General features: G+C 40.8%; 1 protein-coding gene across 1 annotated transcript in view; it reads left to right on the top strand.

Moving 5' to 3' along the window:
• The window catches only part of LOC136877365 (glucose dehydrogenase [FAD, quinone]), a 42,171-nt gene extending 25,406 nt beyond the window's left edge, over nucleotides 1–16,765 (top strand). Inside the window, exon 2 of the mRNA XM_068225073.1 lies at nucleotides 14,129–16,765. Coding sequence (XP_068081174.1) covers nucleotides 14,134–16,032 — 1,899 coding nt within the window. The 5' untranslated portion in view covers nucleotides 14,129–14,133 and the 3' untranslated portion in view covers nucleotides 16,033–16,765. The remainder of the gene's footprint in view (nucleotides 1–14,128) is intronic.
• The last annotated feature ends 1,037 nt before the right edge of the window (nucleotides 16,766–17,802 follow it).

Genomic DNA, 17,802 nt, shown 5'->3' with positions numbered 1-17,802 from the left:
CTGTATCAACTAGACAGATATAGTAACAATAAGCAGAGTACGCACGCTATAATTGATGCCTATAGTAAGTCCTATTCTGTACGAAGGATAAACAAATATTCATGAATGGAGAACTATACTTTAGCTTCACGATCATGATAATTCCGTAGAAAAGGTATTCCAAAACCATATAACTGTGCTGAGACTTTGGTGACTATTTAGCTTATGGCTCTAGGATAATAACATCAGGATATTCATCCATTCTACAGGTGTCTAACCCAACAATTATATCGTTTTCATGTTACCATTCCTGCTTTATCGTACCCAAATGCTCTTGCTTTTATGTAAATAAAAAATAGCGCAGTGAATCATCTCCAACCGAGCTCGGTAGCTGCAGTCGCTTAACTGCGGCCAGCATCCAGTATTCGGAAGATAGTACGTTCGAACCCCACTGTCGGCAGCCCTGAAAATGGTTTTCCGTGGTTTCCCATTTCACACCAGGCAAATGCTGGGGCTGTACCTTAATTAAGGCCACGGCCGCTTCCTTCCCACTACTAGCCCATTCCTGAAATATCGTCGCCGTAAGACCTATCTATATCGGTGCGACGTAAAACAACCAGCAAAAAAAAAAAATCATCTCCAATAATATATTTGACCTCAGAACTCACAGTCAACAAGACGTAACACTGTTATCCTAATGGAATTATGGAATTAAGTTTTTCTTTACAATTTGTTTTACGTCACACCAGATAGGTCTTACGGTGACGATGGGATGAGAAAGGCCTAAGAGAGGGAAGGAAGCGGCCGTGTCCTTAATTAAGGTACAGCCTCGGTATTTGCCTGGTGTGAAAATGGGAAACTATTGAAAACCATCTTCAGGGATGCTGACAGTGAGGCTCGAACCCACTAGCTCGCGGATGTAGATAAGCTCACAGCTGCGTGCCCCTAACCGCACGGCTAACTCGTCCGGTTTATTCTAATGAAGCCGACAGTCAACATACTGGAATATTATGGATCAAAGAGGTTAAAAACAAGACAGAACGGTATATTTCCATGCTGTCCTTCTCTGTGGTGTAGTGTTTAGTGTGATTAGCTGCCACTCCCGGAGACCTGGGTTCGATTCCCGGCTCTGCCACGAAATTTCAAAAGTGGTACGAGGACTGGAATGGGGCCCACTCAGCCTCGGGAGGTCAACTGAGTAGAGTTGGGTTCGATTCCCATCTCAGCCATCCTGGAAGTGGTTTTCCGTGGTTTCCCACTTCTCCTCCAGGCAAATGCCGGGATTGTACCTAACTTAAGGCCACGGTCGCTTCCTTCCCTCTTCCTTGTATCTCCCTTCCAATCATCCCATCCCCCAACAAGGCCCTTGTTCAACATAGCAGGTGAGGCCGCCTGGGCGAGGGACTGGTCATCCTCCCCAGTTGTATCCCCCAACCCAATGTCTCACGCTCCGGGACACTGCCCTTGAGGCGGTAGAGTTTGGATCCCTCACTGAGTCCGAGGGAAAGGCCAACCCTGGAGGGTAAACAGATTAAGAAGATTAAGAAGATATTGCACCCGTCCACCTCCCGAGTCCCAAACTAGCATTTATCTCAGGGGTGTCGGTTCATTATTTAAGTCATCAAATATAAATATAACGGCATAATAGAACACGGGAATGAACGGAGCAATTTAAAATTAAAATGGGGAAAGCTCGATTGTAAACTTGAATTTAAGGACTCCATGATAGGACTAGGAAGTGACTGTTAACTTTAAAAAAAGGCATCATCTAACTACAATAAAAAGATTATGAGAGTGGTTTCCTTTGAAATAATTTGCCAGAAGGAGCAGTTTATTACGCCATCCGACGTACGAAACTTTGATACATTTGGCAATGATATTTAAATTTCCACACATGTTACATAAACAAATCTCTTGCTATACCGCAAGTGGTATCAATATCTTGCTGGGTTGCTTCTGAAATAAAATGACATTTTGAGGTATAATTTACGGATCGATTCCATTTGAATCGAACCGTTGTTCAAGGATATAGCTTCCTTCTATCGGGAGCCCGAGCATAACCCATGTTACGATCGGCTTCTCGATTTAACTAAGATGATGTACTCCGGCTATATACATTTTTCCGAGACCGGTACTCGGACTGGGTAATGTTTCTCGTGAATTACGAAAAATGGATTACACGGACAGTTCCTATCTTACGATATCCAGCTGATGCCATACCACTGAATTAGCATTTACATTATTTTTTTTACACATGATTTGAAATGTTACAAAGTAGCCTCAGTAGACTACTGCCACAGATTAGATAACTAGAAGCGGTTGGGAAATACCGTGGCAATGGCCCCCCCCCTCGCATCGCGAGCGAAGTAAACAAACACGCCAAATATTACTGTAACATCGTCCCATGCGGAAACCGTACGATAACGAGGCAACAAATGACTATAATATTATCATTCTTATTATTCAACATACGAATAGAGGGATGTTGTCACCAAGTAATTTAATTCACTATCGTCAGAATATTCATGATATTATCATCTTTGAAATTATTATTATTATTATTATTATTATTATTATTATTATTATTATTATTATTATTATTATTATTATTACTCAACGGTTCCTGGCACTGTCACGTTTGATTAATATCGCCATTATTATGCGGGACGCAAACACAAATGGTTATTACTGTTATTATTATTATTATTATTATATCCCTCTTGTGGTTATTATTATTATTATTATTATTATTATTATTATTATTATTAATAATAATGAATAGGTGACTTAAGATATTATTATTCACGTCACTCAAGAGGTTATTATTATTAATGAACCGGTCACTTCCGCCAAAATATATTAAGATATCGGTCGCAATTACAAATATTTCACTGATCAACCAACGGCATCATTACTGTTATTATTATGACAATTGTTATTAATCTGACCGCGATGATTTAACATCGATCTTACATTGTTATTATTATTATCGGTTGCATATTATCATTTAGATTCCCGTTTAACATATTTATCAACGCTCATTTAATTAAGGCGGTCCAATCCTTTATCTGCAATATTTATTATTATTATTATTATTATTATTATTATTATTATTATTATTATTATTATTATTATTACGACATCATGATTGTCATCGCTCGTCATTACAATGATTACAATATACGATCCTTTATGTGGACTCCGAACTCTCATTATCCTTAGATCCGTAGTATCTCAACGAATAGCGGTGCAGTCTATTTATTTCGTACATGCTGTCACGGGTTCGAATTCTACCCGCTACGTAACTCAATATTTCTCTGTGACACTGCCCGTACATTTTACACTCATTTCAATATCCTAAGTGTCTCTCGTACGGAATTTATTTCCCTTTCTATCTCAATACTCCTCGATTCATTTATTTCTCACAGAATTATCAACTGACTTATTTATTCATTTCTGACATCGTACGACCTTTTATTATCTGACTGCAGATTCTTTAACATTTTCTATCTCATTTTGATCTACGCCTTAGTTCATTCTCCACAAATAATCGTAACATCTTGAAATTATATTTACCAAAATTTGACAATCATGGTTTCGTAATATTACTCCTACGTGTTCCGGCTAATGAATTGCAACTTTAAGACACGACATTTATACGTAAAAAAATATTGGACCGTAATTTAGACCACACGTTCATTAACATGTACGGATTATTAGCACCGATCTACATTTCAATATTATTAATTGATCAAATTAAATTACCACACACTTTAATTCCGAATTAAAAACGACATCACGTCATTAACTGATTCCCGACAAACTCAACACCTGATCACTCAAATTTATTATTACGCACGGCTCACTAAATTTCCGATATCACATGAATTATTATTATATCCAAATTATGATTTTAAAAAAATCTTCTTCCTCAAAAAAGTAGTCATATTATTTATTTATTATTATTATTAATTAAAAATAATAATTTTCACCTGTTACACGGTAGTCCACTCTTAATATGTTTAACGCATAATCCCTTTCACAAACTCGATTTATTCTGGCACTAATCACTCCAGATATGATTTACTTGGAATATATTTTTTTATTATCGCTTCTCACAAATTTTAACAACTTCACTTTGAAAATATAAACCTACCAATCGCAACAAAACACAACTGGTATGGCGAAGCTGGATTTTCCTTCAATGTCATTACATAGCTCGTTAAAATGACAAAACAGAAAAACACATATCGGGTCTTATTTAACTATCATAACCAAAATCAAATGTAAAGAAAATTATTATTAACTACAAAGAAAATATGAATGCATGCATGACTTAACGTACTACCCTATATCTACAAAATTTACATCTCCAACAAACTGAATACATAAAAAGACCCGATTATTGTCATTGTTATTATTTACTACTGTCCGTGCTACAAATTTAGGATGGGGTCGTTAAGCGCCTCATCTTGTTACAGAAGGTAACCAAGTATAATCAAATTATTCCCATTTTTCCCAATCACGCTAACATTTCCCAAATATTATATACATTATGTACTCATCTTAGTTTCTCGGTATTCCATTACAGCTTTGCAGATGAGAGGCTCCTTTCGGCCCCTCTCTGCTATATTTACTCCTCCATTCTTGATGGCGTCGTTCCACAAAAGATTTCCGGGCACATTACCATTTTACACTAATACCTTAATTATCACAAACTTTCACCATTGACAACGTTAACACTGAACACTTTAACTTTTATACAACAAATTAACATCCTAGACCCAAAAATTTAATATTTTACACTATTTTAATCTTCGTCCAATTACCGCACAATGGACGGGGAGACGTACGACGAGGTGTCAACTTTTACGCCCGTCGCGATTTATGTCGTCCGACGCGATACGCCCGTTTCCTACGGCACTCTTGAAGTGTTCATGATAGCGATTCGATATTCCAAAGTACAGGCTATTATTCCCTTAAAATACTGTTCGTCACACAGTCTGTTATTTACGTACTTATTGTGGTACAATTTATATTACTCTCTTGCAGTGCAATTAATTTACTTCACTGATATTTATAACTGACAAACACTGTCCTACGTTAACTATTTCCAGTTCATGTTGCTTGAGCTCGATCACATTTTACAAACACTGGCGGATGCTCGCGCCATTAAATGTTAAACGCCCGTAGAAATCGAAGTTAGCTGCGACCGACAGTTCAGCTCCCGAGATTCAATTCAAGTGTCTTGGCGAAGATCCCTTGTCCCGTATATGTGGACGAAGCTTTCTCCCGCGGATTCATTGACGTCATACCCCTGAGGGAGGGGGTGGATTTTTAATATCGGTACTTGCACTCCGAATTGGACGTTAAAATTTACATCAAATTAATCCACTCCGCTAGCATATTTGCTGGATTAAATATGAACTCCTAGCGATCACAGATTTAGGAGATACGGGTGGATTTAGCTCCTCACATTTCGCGCCTTCGGAAGCGTCCCTTACAACGTGGTCTTTGTCCAGCCAATGACATTCAAGCTGTCTGGTTTCCAAGAAATCCAGCCTTTAATTTATTTAATTTGCCAATAATTATTGATTATTTTTCCATGCGTGACATCTAATAAATTCATTACATCGATCCGTGTACTTACAATAATTTATTACTGATTACTTTGGAAGTTACGAGAATATCTCATCCATCATTCCTTAAGATGGTATCCCTGAATCTTCCATCAAATTTTTACGATTGGCCGGCAAGCGGTCACGTGATTTAAATCTCCACCTGCCCGAACCTAGGCTAGCGAATGTACTCGCAGCCGCTGTAGTTTTCCACGACGTCACAGGAATCTCCGTTCGCCAAAATTATCCCAACGTATTACTCATGTAGCGAGCTTCCTTTGTGCTCACTCTCCCCTTCTCTTTTTGACCAAGACTTATTTGTAGACTTGTATTTCCTTGTTCGCCAACTAATGAGATCCCCTGCTGTGAAGTAGCTCAATGTTGTTGTGTCGAGCTAATCCGTCAGGCTCCAGTCTGTCGTCCTTCCTTCGCTCCTATTTCGACATTACATAGACGAAATATTTTCAACTATACTTCTGTATTTAAATAAATGTACCATATATTATTTTATCAATCAAATCATGACTGACTACGGGCCTAAGTCACTCGGGTTCAATATTTCCATGGCGAAATTGTTCTCCGTATGGCTTAAAATTATGATGAATTTGGTTTGTATGTCAACATTCATGCATTCTTATTTTAATTATTTAATTCTGAAGTTATTCGCCAAACCTTCCGGCTTGTTGTTCTTCTTTTCATTCCTCCTTTGTAGGCGTGCGTTAATCACTCGCTCAAAGAATTTCATAGTGTGGTGACGGAGGCGATTTGGGCGGTAATAAGTGAAGGTAGTAAATCACCCTTTCATCTCCAGATGGGCACAGTGACACTGGTCTTCCAGGTGGATGGTATTTCATAGTCTTCAATACACTTGAAGAGTTGCGCTAGAAATTCGGTCACACATTGCCCCACCTCCCACCACAAATCAACAAGGATATAATCAGGTCCAGTCGCTTTCCTTATTTCATTGCATGGAGGGCAGCAACAACCTCGGCAGGCGTGATGGGTGAAACTGCACCCTGCAAGAATAGGTGAAACCTTTAATACAAATGGCTTAGAGGAGTTCACGTTCATTTAAGTACATCCGCCGGGTTTCGAAAGAGCTGCCCATGTTCATCTTTGATGTGGATGACATGACCAATCCCTTCAGTGGCACGATGACGAGATTTCGTAAGCCTATTCATAGCGCTGGCTTCTCCGGGTTTATCTAGTCGCTCACAGACGTCGCGAAAATATTTAGCCCTGGCGGTTCCTACTGCTCCTTTGGCGACAGTTTTCCGCTCCCTATAGCGGATCACATGGGTGTTAATTCTTGATCGGAGCTATTCCTTTTAGGCAGTTTTCCTGGACTTCATTGCACGCTATATCCCGTCATTCTACCACTAGACCTGTTTGCCCACGAAACGGTTTCCCGGTTTCTTCACTCCCGTTATTTTTTTCGCACTCGTTCGAAATCGTGCAGCGATCTCATCCCAAGGATCTTTCACAAGGTGGTCAGTAATCAGAAGGGGATAGATGATGTCAGCGAGCTCTGTTGTTATGTCATGAAGCTTCCACCACTCGATACGTTCTGAGGTGATGGAAAGTCGGACAGGTGGCTGAAGCAGAAGATGAAAGTCAAGAACCAGGAGTCTACGCTAAGGAGCGATGTTGCCTGAAGGTAGTCTATCATTTTACAGTCAATCACTAGCCACATATCCTTACCCAGCACCATCCAGTAATCAGTTTGGGAGTTGTGACCACCACTAATATATGTGATAATGTGGCACAGGCGTTTCTTAAACAACGTACTTCCCAGCGCCACATCGCATAATTCGGCGCATTTCAAGGCGCGTTTCACCAGCTTCTCTACGCATGACAGACCCGAATCCCCCATGCACCTGTCCAAAATCATCCCGTAAGCAGCCAACATGGCTTTTGAGGTCTCCAACGATTAACATAATTATGTTCGCTGGCTTCAATAGAGCGGATGTATCACTCCAAGTCTGTCTAAAATCTATCTTGATCCTTCCTGGGCATCCTATCTGTGGTGCGTAACAAGACAAGGGGCGTACCGTTGTTGACCTGGTGACAATTCGCTAAATATTCAAAATGAATGCACCTCGAGCTCCAAAATCGATCTAGATAAATTCTGGAGCTCTCGTTATGTATAGATAACTGTTGCAATGTCGTTCATTTTTCTCGCGATGCATTTCGACAATCGAGTCCATCCAGCTTTGGCTACTAACTTCCATCTACACAACAATATCATTTACATACCTTCAAAATATAACGGACGATTTGTACATTGAAGACTGGCCTGCATCCTCGAATTGTTCCTTCACCTCCAGTGAGGATTCTCTATGTAAAATCTTTCATGTAGTTATTAGTCTTATCCCAGCCATTGCAAGAGAGATTTTTTTAAATGAGTGGTCACGTACCTGTGGTTTGGATTTCACTTAAAAGTCGAGATCCCGTGGCTGTGATATTGATTACAAGTCATGAACATCAAAAAGCCCACAGAACATAACCGTGTTGGGGTAATTTCTCAATGCCCTCAGGATAATGCTGAAATGCTCGAGAATTGGCCGAATAAGCGTGCGTTTTAGATATGGCAGAAGCTGAAGAAACGTTAAATTTTCAGCGATATTGAATCAGCAAACACTACTAATTGCAGGAGGTGATCATAAAACTACACTGAAATTGAACTTCCGGAAGACTATAGTTGATATTTTTTTTAAATAAAAGGAACCGAATAGTAATGAATGTCCAATAAGTGTTGTGAAGTTCGCTCAGATACTTAACCACATGGATAGGAAAACATTTAATAGGTCAAAGCAGAATATCACTCTTCTAGATTTTAAAGGCCATAATATAGGTTTATTGGAATCATATTAGGAAGATAAGAAATGTTGTAGTATCTACTGTAACAGAATATTTTTCCTGAAATTTAGCAATGACGTTAAAAGAGTATTTCGTCCACATGGGGGAAAACCATCCAGTAAAAACATTAACAATAAGGACGAATGACTGCAGCTTTGTTAGACGTTGTAGCAACTCTGACCAATAGCTTATGGATTGAAAGTTTTTCTCAAACTGAAAGCACACTTTACCTTTGATTGCATGTAATAATATGCGTTTGATACCTTAATCCTGCTGCAATTTCAATGCTTTTCCCTCCATTCATCCTGTGCGTTTTGTAGTTCATTAACATGGTGACGTTGTCCTCCATTTTAATATGCGACCTTCGGAGGAGCAAGTTCACCTATACTAGTAATAACGAAAGTTGGTGTGTGACATTTCTTAGAGGGAGGTCCGTTTACTGCCTGCCGGGGCGGGATAAAGGGAATGGCGGTATGGTTGCCATGGAAACGAGGGTGGGGCCACTTCGGTTGCCATGGAGATAAAATTTCTGGGCAGCTGGGCAGATCTTGTCGCAAGCAGTTCAGTGTGAGTGGCATTCTATTTCTGTTTTGTGGCCGTTAGTAAGTCTCTAATTGTATTTTAAATACTATTTACGTACGTATAATCATAGTAATTTAATTTATATTTCGAGTACGATGAAACGCACCGGGTACTCTACCGCTGGGTGGTGTGGAAAAGAGTACACGCGATTTATGACTCCCCGTCCTCCCCGCGCACCCTTTTGCCCTTGAATTCACTTTTTCTTATTTGTTTTACGTCCTGCCAATAAGGTGTACAGAGACAAAGTATAGGACAAAGGGAATGTTGAAGGATTTGTCAGGCTATAGGTACCACCCCTGTTAAAGAATAATAATGTTATTGATTTTACGTTCTGTAACACTTTCAAATACCAGCGGACTAAACCAGGATCGAACCTGCTAAGTTGGGATCAGAAGGCCTGCGCTCTACTGTCTGAGCTTATCAGGCCAGTCCCTGTTAAAAATAACGCAGCATGAGACCAAATCCGTCACGGTCACAGCAAAATTTGTCCCATTTGCGATCACTCCCATTTTTAAAAAAATTAGTATGACTATATCTAGCCGAGTGCAGCCCTTGTAAGGCAGACCCTCCGATGAGGGTGGGCTATCACTCCCATTACAGTGGAAAACAAGAATGTGAAGAAAGACCAGTTTATGTCACAGCGATCAGAATGAACAAGGGAACAAGTGAGCCGGAGGCGAGGGGTAAGAGAATGTAGAAAGGAATGCTGGAATGTGGCAACATCGTGAAATGGCTCCTCCCTCCAACCTTACCTCCCATACGCCAACTTTAGTTAAGTCTAGTATAGATTGCAAGTTCGCCTAGAGTCAGCCGCGAGTGACGCCACCGAGTGGGCTCCGCCCTCTCAACACAGCTAGTGACCCGTCAGAGACAAGCTATACGCCTCGGGCCAGCCTCCCCAGCCATCACTACTGTCGTCACTAGACGCAGGCTTCCCTGACAGCGTGAGAAGATCCCAGAGCTTTCCGATGCCACAGATTTCTAGGAGGTTTTACTCTCTCGAAGTATCTGGAAGGGCCACCTCCCTACATAAGACAGGGTGGGCGAGACTGTGACAATTCAATGTGGATCAGTTTTGCCAACGGAGTACAACTGAGGATGGTGTTGACTGAATGCTGTTAGTGTTGCTTGTGAACGGATGGAACAGTACAGCTGAGCGACGAGCGACAACATAAGAAGAGAGCTGTGAGTGTGCAAACTTTGTACCACATACAGGCTAGTGAAATTTGGTTGCACTCGCGTAAACTGAGAAGTTTCGGCTGCTATAATTGTACGGTGAATTTGATCGTGAACTGCTCCATGATTCTGTTGACAGTTACCGGAGTGTATGTTGTATAATTGTTTTAGCTTGTATGTGTCAGAGCGAATACCTTGCGTGGCAGAAAGTGAGAACAGGGAGAGAGCGTGCACAAACTTGAGTGATTGTGTGCCTGTGAAATTGTTTAGCAATTAGTGTTAGTTAACAAATTGTAGACCAAACGTTGCTCGTCGTGTATTTATTTACCTATACCCGCCTCCACGTTACAATATTATTCATCAAATCCAGGAAAACACTACCCGGTCTAAAAAAAAAAAATGTTATTAAATTTAAAATAAAACTGTATTATCTTGTAGGGTAACGCAATGCCTTTTAAATGGTACAAGTACATTATTACATATTACAAGTCTGGGAGCAGAAGAAGATAGAATGCCTCGATAGAATGTATGTGCATTACATTACAATTCGTCAGGCTCACACTGACTGTAAATATATATATATTTCAATTTGCTTTACGTATCACAGACACAAGTACGTCTTTTGGCGACGATGTGATTGAAAAGAGCTAGGAGTAGAAAGGTACAGCCCGAGCATTTGCCTGATGTGAAAGTGGGAAATCACAGGAAACCATCCTCAGAGCTGCCGACCGTGGGGTTTGAATCCACTATCTCCCAAATGCAATCTCACAGATGAGCGACCCTAACCGCATAGGCAACTCGCTGTGTTTATGACAAAGGGAGATACTAATATTCATTTCGTCCATGTACACGAAGCACAATACTAATAAGGTCGATGCATATATGCCCTATTAATTACATTGTTAATGTTTTTATGCCCCACGAATTACTTTTCGAGTGTTTCGGAGACGCCAAGGTGCCGGAATTTTGTCTCGCAGGAGATCATTTATGTGCCAGTAAATCTGCCGACATAAAGCTGACGTATTTTAACACCTTCAAATACTAGCGGACTGAGTCAGAATCGAACCTCCCACGTTGGGGTCAGAAGTCAGCACCTCAGCCCTCTGAGTCACTCAACCCGACACGCTACATTGATACAGTGCTATGTTAATAACAAGATGGGCAGACAGGAATAGATTTGGAAGACTGGTTGCTCTGTGCTCGCCCTCTGGCCATCCTTGAAAAACTTCCCGTGTTTTCTCAGTTACTAAATACAAGCTGTGTTCAATACTTCCCGGAATCATACTGGCTCACTTTGGATTTTGTCCGTTTGATTTTAAGACCAGATGACCTTTACCCAACCGCGTGATTACTTTTCTGGTGAAACTTTCAACCCAGGATTCATTCAAGCAGTGCGGTCACTATGCTAATCATCAATCATCCTCTCAACAACAATAATAGTCTTAAAATACGACCGTGAGGGAGATCAGGAATCCAGCAGATGCAGCTCTTCTACAGTCCTCACTTAACGTCCTCTCGAACTGGCAAACTTATCCCCAATCCACAAAAATGTAGCCACATGACCATAACACTACGTGAATCTTCTCTACCGATATCATAATATTATTACCTACTCAACAAGCCCATCGCCGTACTTACGCAACAGAGTAACGTAGGTGTGATATTCGATACAAAATTGCAATTCAAGAACCACACAGAAACATATACAAGCTATGAAATTACTAGGCATTGTCTACCGCTTCACAGAAATTCCTAATCCCAGTGCTCTTCCTCGCGATCATTGAACCTCTCTTGAACTCCTCTCCGATTTGGACAACAGCCTCCCCCTCCAAAATGAATCAGTTAGACAGGGCAGTGTCCTTCTTCACTACAATTGTTAGGAACAGAAACCCCAAGCTCAGAAATATGTCTACGCAGCAGGTACTAAGGGCAATCAATGTACCACTACGTCGCATCAGGCGACAGGTAGGCCCTAACTGACCCCAGTTTCCTCCACGGCATATTAAATGGGCATTATGAGCATTATCGCTTAAGACCTATCTGTGTCGGTGCGACGTAAAGCAACTTGCAAAAAAATAATTTAACAGCTCAGGGGTACTCGTTGACTCAGACATCTCGCAGGGCTGCCTACATTATAATATTATTATAATTTTCACCCTATAATTTTTCTTGTACCATAAATAAATTAGTATACTAACTTTACATATTGATAACATAACATTATCGATCCTCTTGTACCGGTTTGTGTCGAGGTTTGGCAGACAGATCATCACGTTTTCTTGTCTTCTATCCTTGATCGGGAAATTGTCAAACTCACTCCTCTAGATTTCAGAAAAGATGCTATGTTGTTTTCTCATTTCATCCGTTGTTTGCCTCTCATTAACTTTATAGCAAATAGGAGTCCGGCTCCATGGCTAAATGGTGGCGTGCTGGCCTTTGGTCACAGGGTTCCCGTGTTCGATTCTCGTCAGGGTCGGGAATTTTAACCTTAATTGGTTAATTTCTCTGGCACTGGAACTGGGTGTGTGTATCGTCTTCATCATCATTCCATCCTCATCACGATGCGCAAGTCGCCTATGAACGTCAAATCAAAAGACTTGTACCTGGCGAACCGAACATGTCCTCGGACATTCCCGGCACTAAAAGCCATACGCTATTTCATTTTTTAGCAAATAGGAATGCGTGTTTTGCTGCACAGTGTGGTGATGCGTGCGCGCATGTCGAGTGATTGAACGGGAATTCGCAACACAGGTGTTCCTTCCCGCTCCACCTTCTCCACATTCTCCACACTCAGCACTCAATACTGCAGCGATCTTTCCTAAACCGCCCCCCCAACTCTCTTTAACACTAACAAGCTTGACATAGCATCAAATAAAAGTATATTCGAGAGGGGTGTAAATACCGTAGTATCTTAAGGATAAGTTGATGTGAAGTGGTAAAAATGAAACGAAATAACGTATGGCTTTAAGTGCCGGGATGTGTCCTAGAACTTCGGCTCGCCAGGTGCAGGTCTTTTGATTTGACGCTCGTACGCGACCTGCGCGTCGTGATGAGGATGAAATGATGAAGACGACGCATACACCCAGTCCCCGTGGCAGGGGAATTAACCATTTATGGTTAAATTCCCGACAATGCCAGAAATCGAGCCCGGGACCCCTGTGATCAAAGGCCAGCGCGCTAACCATTTAGCCATGGAGCCTGACACGTGAAGTGGTTATACCGCCATCTTGACCCTCGGCGACTTGGCTATGAATATGGACATTCTCATGGTTTTCGACTTGGACAGTTGTTATTAGTAGGCTGTGTACCTAATCTTGATATTTTTTGTTGCGTTTGTTATATTTTATCATGAAAGTTTTGATATGTTAATATTAGTCTGTTGACAGTATAAGTGAAATTTACCCAGTGTAGCTGTATCTTGTGCTTCGTAAATAAATAAATAAATAAATAAATAAATAAATAAATAAATAATAAATAAATAAAATAAATAAATAAATAGATTAAATAATTAATAAATATCTCTCTACACTTTCGCATGATAATAGCTCTTCAATTTAGGAACTCTCAAATACTGCAGTAGATTTCACCCCCACAAATTTGAGCACAAATGCACGCGTTTCCTTAACTGAGCAACGCTGTCAGGTCATGTAGAAGAAGTGAGGATGTACAAAGTATATATCTCCTCTGTAGTTGTATTTGTAAATATAACTTTAGAGAAAAATATTTTTATTTTATGTCTATCCTATAATATGTAGTTACAGATTCAGTATTGTTATTGCCTACGGCTTCACATAATTTCATATAATTAAATCTGAAATTTAACAAGAAGCTGAAGGAGAAAGAGCACTTTTATAGAACCTTGATGGCATATTAACAAACAGCATGAAAGTGAACTTTCCGTATATTTATTGCAGGCAAAATGGCATCTGTGTGTGAGCCCACATCCTCTCATTGGACATCGCCTCATGGCTCAGGTTCCCCAGGGCTGTCAGGTGCTGGAGCTGTATTGTTTACTAGTCTCATCTCCGCCTTGTTGGATCAACAGAGTCTGGTAGGAGACACTTCTATCTACCCTGCAGACGCGACCAACCTGCTGCCGGAGTACGACTTCATCGTAATTGGGGGAGGATCCGCCGGAGCTACTGTGGCCAGCCGTCTCTCGGAGGTGGAGAAATGGAACGTACTTCTACTGGAGGCGGGAGACGATCCACCACCAGTGTCTGATATCCCAATGAAATTCCCCATATTACAGAACTCCGAGGTAGATTGGTCTTACAGAACAGAACCCGAAGAGATGAACTGTCGAGGATTTAAAGACAGTCGCTGTTCTTGGCCGAGAGGTAAAGTGTTAGGGGGAAGCAGTATCCTCAACCTTATGGTATATATTCGAGGTCATCGGTGTGATTACAATAAATGGGCACAGGATGGTAATACAGGATGGTCCTACGAAGAAGTGTTACCGTACTTCAAGAAATCCGAAGACTTCCGTTCAGATCTCATGAAGGATGAATATTATTCACAATATCACGGATCAGGCGGACCTCTAACAGTTGAACCATATGGACACGAGAATCCTCTAGGCGAAGATTTGATCAGCGGAGGTGTGGAACTTGGGTATAAAAGACTTCATGATTTTAATGGCAAGGATGCTATTGGTATCGGGGAGCTACACGGAACGTTGAGAAATGGAACAAGATGCAGTACTGCAAAAGCTTTCCTTAGCATCGCAAAGGACAGAAAGAACTTGCATGTGGCTAAAAATGCTCAGGTCACCAAAATATTAGTAAACCCAGAAACAAAAGCAGTCTATGGAGTTCAATTCTTGAAGAACGGTCGTGACATGCATGAAATTAAGGTGTCTAAGGAAATAATTCTGTCAGCAGGGACCATCAGTTCCCCTCAGTTGCTAATGCTGTCTGGGATAGGTCCCAGAGAACATCTGGAGAAGATTGGAATAAATCCTATAATTGAAGACTTAAAAGTTGGAGAAAATTTGCATGACCACATTATGCTTCCTATACTTCCAGTTGCAGTGGATAAGGACAAAGTGAGATCTCCTACTTACAAACTGGATGCTATTTACAATTTTATGATGTATCGCACGGGAACACTAGTTCATTGTGATATAACGTGTTTATCAGTTTTTCTTAACACTGGGGAATCACCTGAGAAAGCAAATGAGAATTCTTGTCCAGACATTCAGTTTCATTACTTTTTATTCCCAAAGAATGATACTGCAGCGTCAGATTACTTCAGCGGTTTTGGATTCACCGAAGAGATGGAAGCGGAATATCATAAGTTAATTCAAGAGAGCGATATTTTGTTATTTGTACCTGTAGTGCAAAATACGAAAAGCAGAGGGAAAATATTACTGAAAAATGGAAATGCTTTAGAGCATCCTTTAATATACCCTGGATACTTCAATAACGCTGAAGATTTAACCACCCTGCTGTCCGCGGTTGATTTTGCTAACAAGCACATAAAAACAAGTTCTTTGAAGAAGCATGGAGCAGAACTGAAACAGATAACTGTACCGGCGTGCAGCCATTTGGAGTTCAACACTCCAGAGTACTGGCGTTGTGTGTTGCCTCAGATGGCGACCACACTCTATCATCCTGTGGGGACCTGCAAAATGGGTCCTGACACGGATCCTGATTCGGTAGTAAATCCCGAACTTAAAGTGCGCGGAGTGAAAGGACTGAGGGTAATTGACGCTTCCATCATGCCATCAATTGTCACTGGCAACACGAATGCTCCAGTAATTATGATAGCTGAGAAGGGGTCAGACCTGATTAAAGAAGAATGGTTAACAAGTTAAAATTCTCTTCTAACGTTCATCATGACACAAACTTACAGTGAAATTCAACAGATTCGTTACAGATTTTATGGAAAACAAATTAGCTTTTTAGAGAGTAATTTCAACCCACTAAATTCGTCCATCTCCAGCAAGTCAGTTATTACTTAACACTTTTCGTTTCATTTTGTAATATGACAGAAATGTGTATTTCATCTTGTTGCAGTTGTATTTAACAGTTGATCGACTTGAATTTCAAGTTAAAATTGTTATATTGAACCCCTTAAGAGCTCGCTCAGGCGTCAACATTGCGATAAAATATTTCATAGGCTATAATAAAGACTAGAGCCTCCGTGGCTCAGACGGCAGCGCGTCGGCCTCTCACCGCTGGATACTGTGGTTCAAATCCTGGTCACGCTATGTGAGATTTGTGCTGGACAAAGCGGAGGCGGAACAGGTTTTTCTCCGAGTACTCCGGTTGTCCCTGCCATCTTTCACTCCAGCAACACTCTCCATTCTCATTTCATGGTATCTATCAGTCATTCATAAATCACTTTGGGAGTGGCGACCCCATCGTACTAATAGCCTATATATGATTCATACATCACATCCCTGACCCGGTCAAAGACTGGAAAACAGGTTGTAGGTTTCCATTTTTTTCAATAAAGACTAATTACACATGACTAATATTAATTTTGATTCAGGTAACCACTATCATCCCTTCCTGTATGATTCTCTGGTACATTTTGTAACCTCATCTGTTATCGGTTCATTCTAGAGGGTTGGAATGCGGTGGTAATCAGCCACGAGGACTTACCACATGCGTCACGTTATCTGATGAGGAACTGTCATATTTTTACTAGTGTCTGTAACTACTGAAATTCAGAACAAATCACAGGTGACATATCCTTTATCATTCAACAGCTGATTAAGTATAGCCTATGGGTCGCTTCATGGCTGATGGCCAATGAACTGAAGGGAAATGGACCTGATTACATGGCTGGAGGTTTCCTTCTCGTTTGGACAACTTCTGCAAAGAACGGTGCATTCATTCGACTATCGCTGCCAAAACTCTACGGAGCTTAGCATAAATTATGTTCAGTTTCAACAGGGTTGTCCACTAATGAAGAAGTAATACTATTAATAACTAGCTGATGTACCCGTGCTTCGCTACGGAATTCCACATTGAATACAGAATTGTAGGTTAGGCAGTGTATACGTTGTGAGCAAGATTGTATTAAATAGCATAGCTCTTAACGTTACCCTAGAAACGCGACGGGGAAGTCACCAATTTTCATTGTAACAGTAGGCCCACTTGCCTACCATCAATCACAATCAAGTTGGGGAGTTTTCATTATAATGGCGGACACTCAATTTTCACCTGCCTCTTTACTGTACATCCTCAGAAAGACTATCTTAGTAGTTTTCCCAACTGAAATGAACATAGGTCATTACAATGATTTCAGTAGGAATGGCACGATTAAAAGCAATGCTTTTATATGAAATACTCGAGCAAATGAAAAAAACACGCATTTTCTCACTTGTAACGAACAGTACTATGCTTCCGATCTAACAATCCAAAGTTCTAGAGCTGGAATGACCAAGCCGCAGAGAGCCGTGATTACTCTTCGTCTTCTTTCGGCGGGGGGAAGAGGGAGGGGTAGGGGGTCGAATAGTGGAGAAACCCGGGCTAAAATTATGCCCTTTTACTAATCTCTTTCCTAGGAGTACCCGAAAAATCGGAAAATCTTAATTCACACATTACACTGGCGGCGGAAAGAACTATCTGACTTG

Source organism: Anabrus simplex, chromosome 1 (assembly GCF_040414725.1).
Source record: "Anabrus simplex isolate iqAnaSimp1 chromosome 1, ASM4041472v1, whole genome shotgun sequence".
Lineage (NCBI taxonomy): Eukaryota > Metazoa > Arthropoda > Insecta > Orthoptera > Tettigoniidae > Anabrus > Anabrus simplex.
Note: the sequence above shows the minus strand (reverse complement) of the source record. Positions and strands in the feature narration are given on the sequence as shown.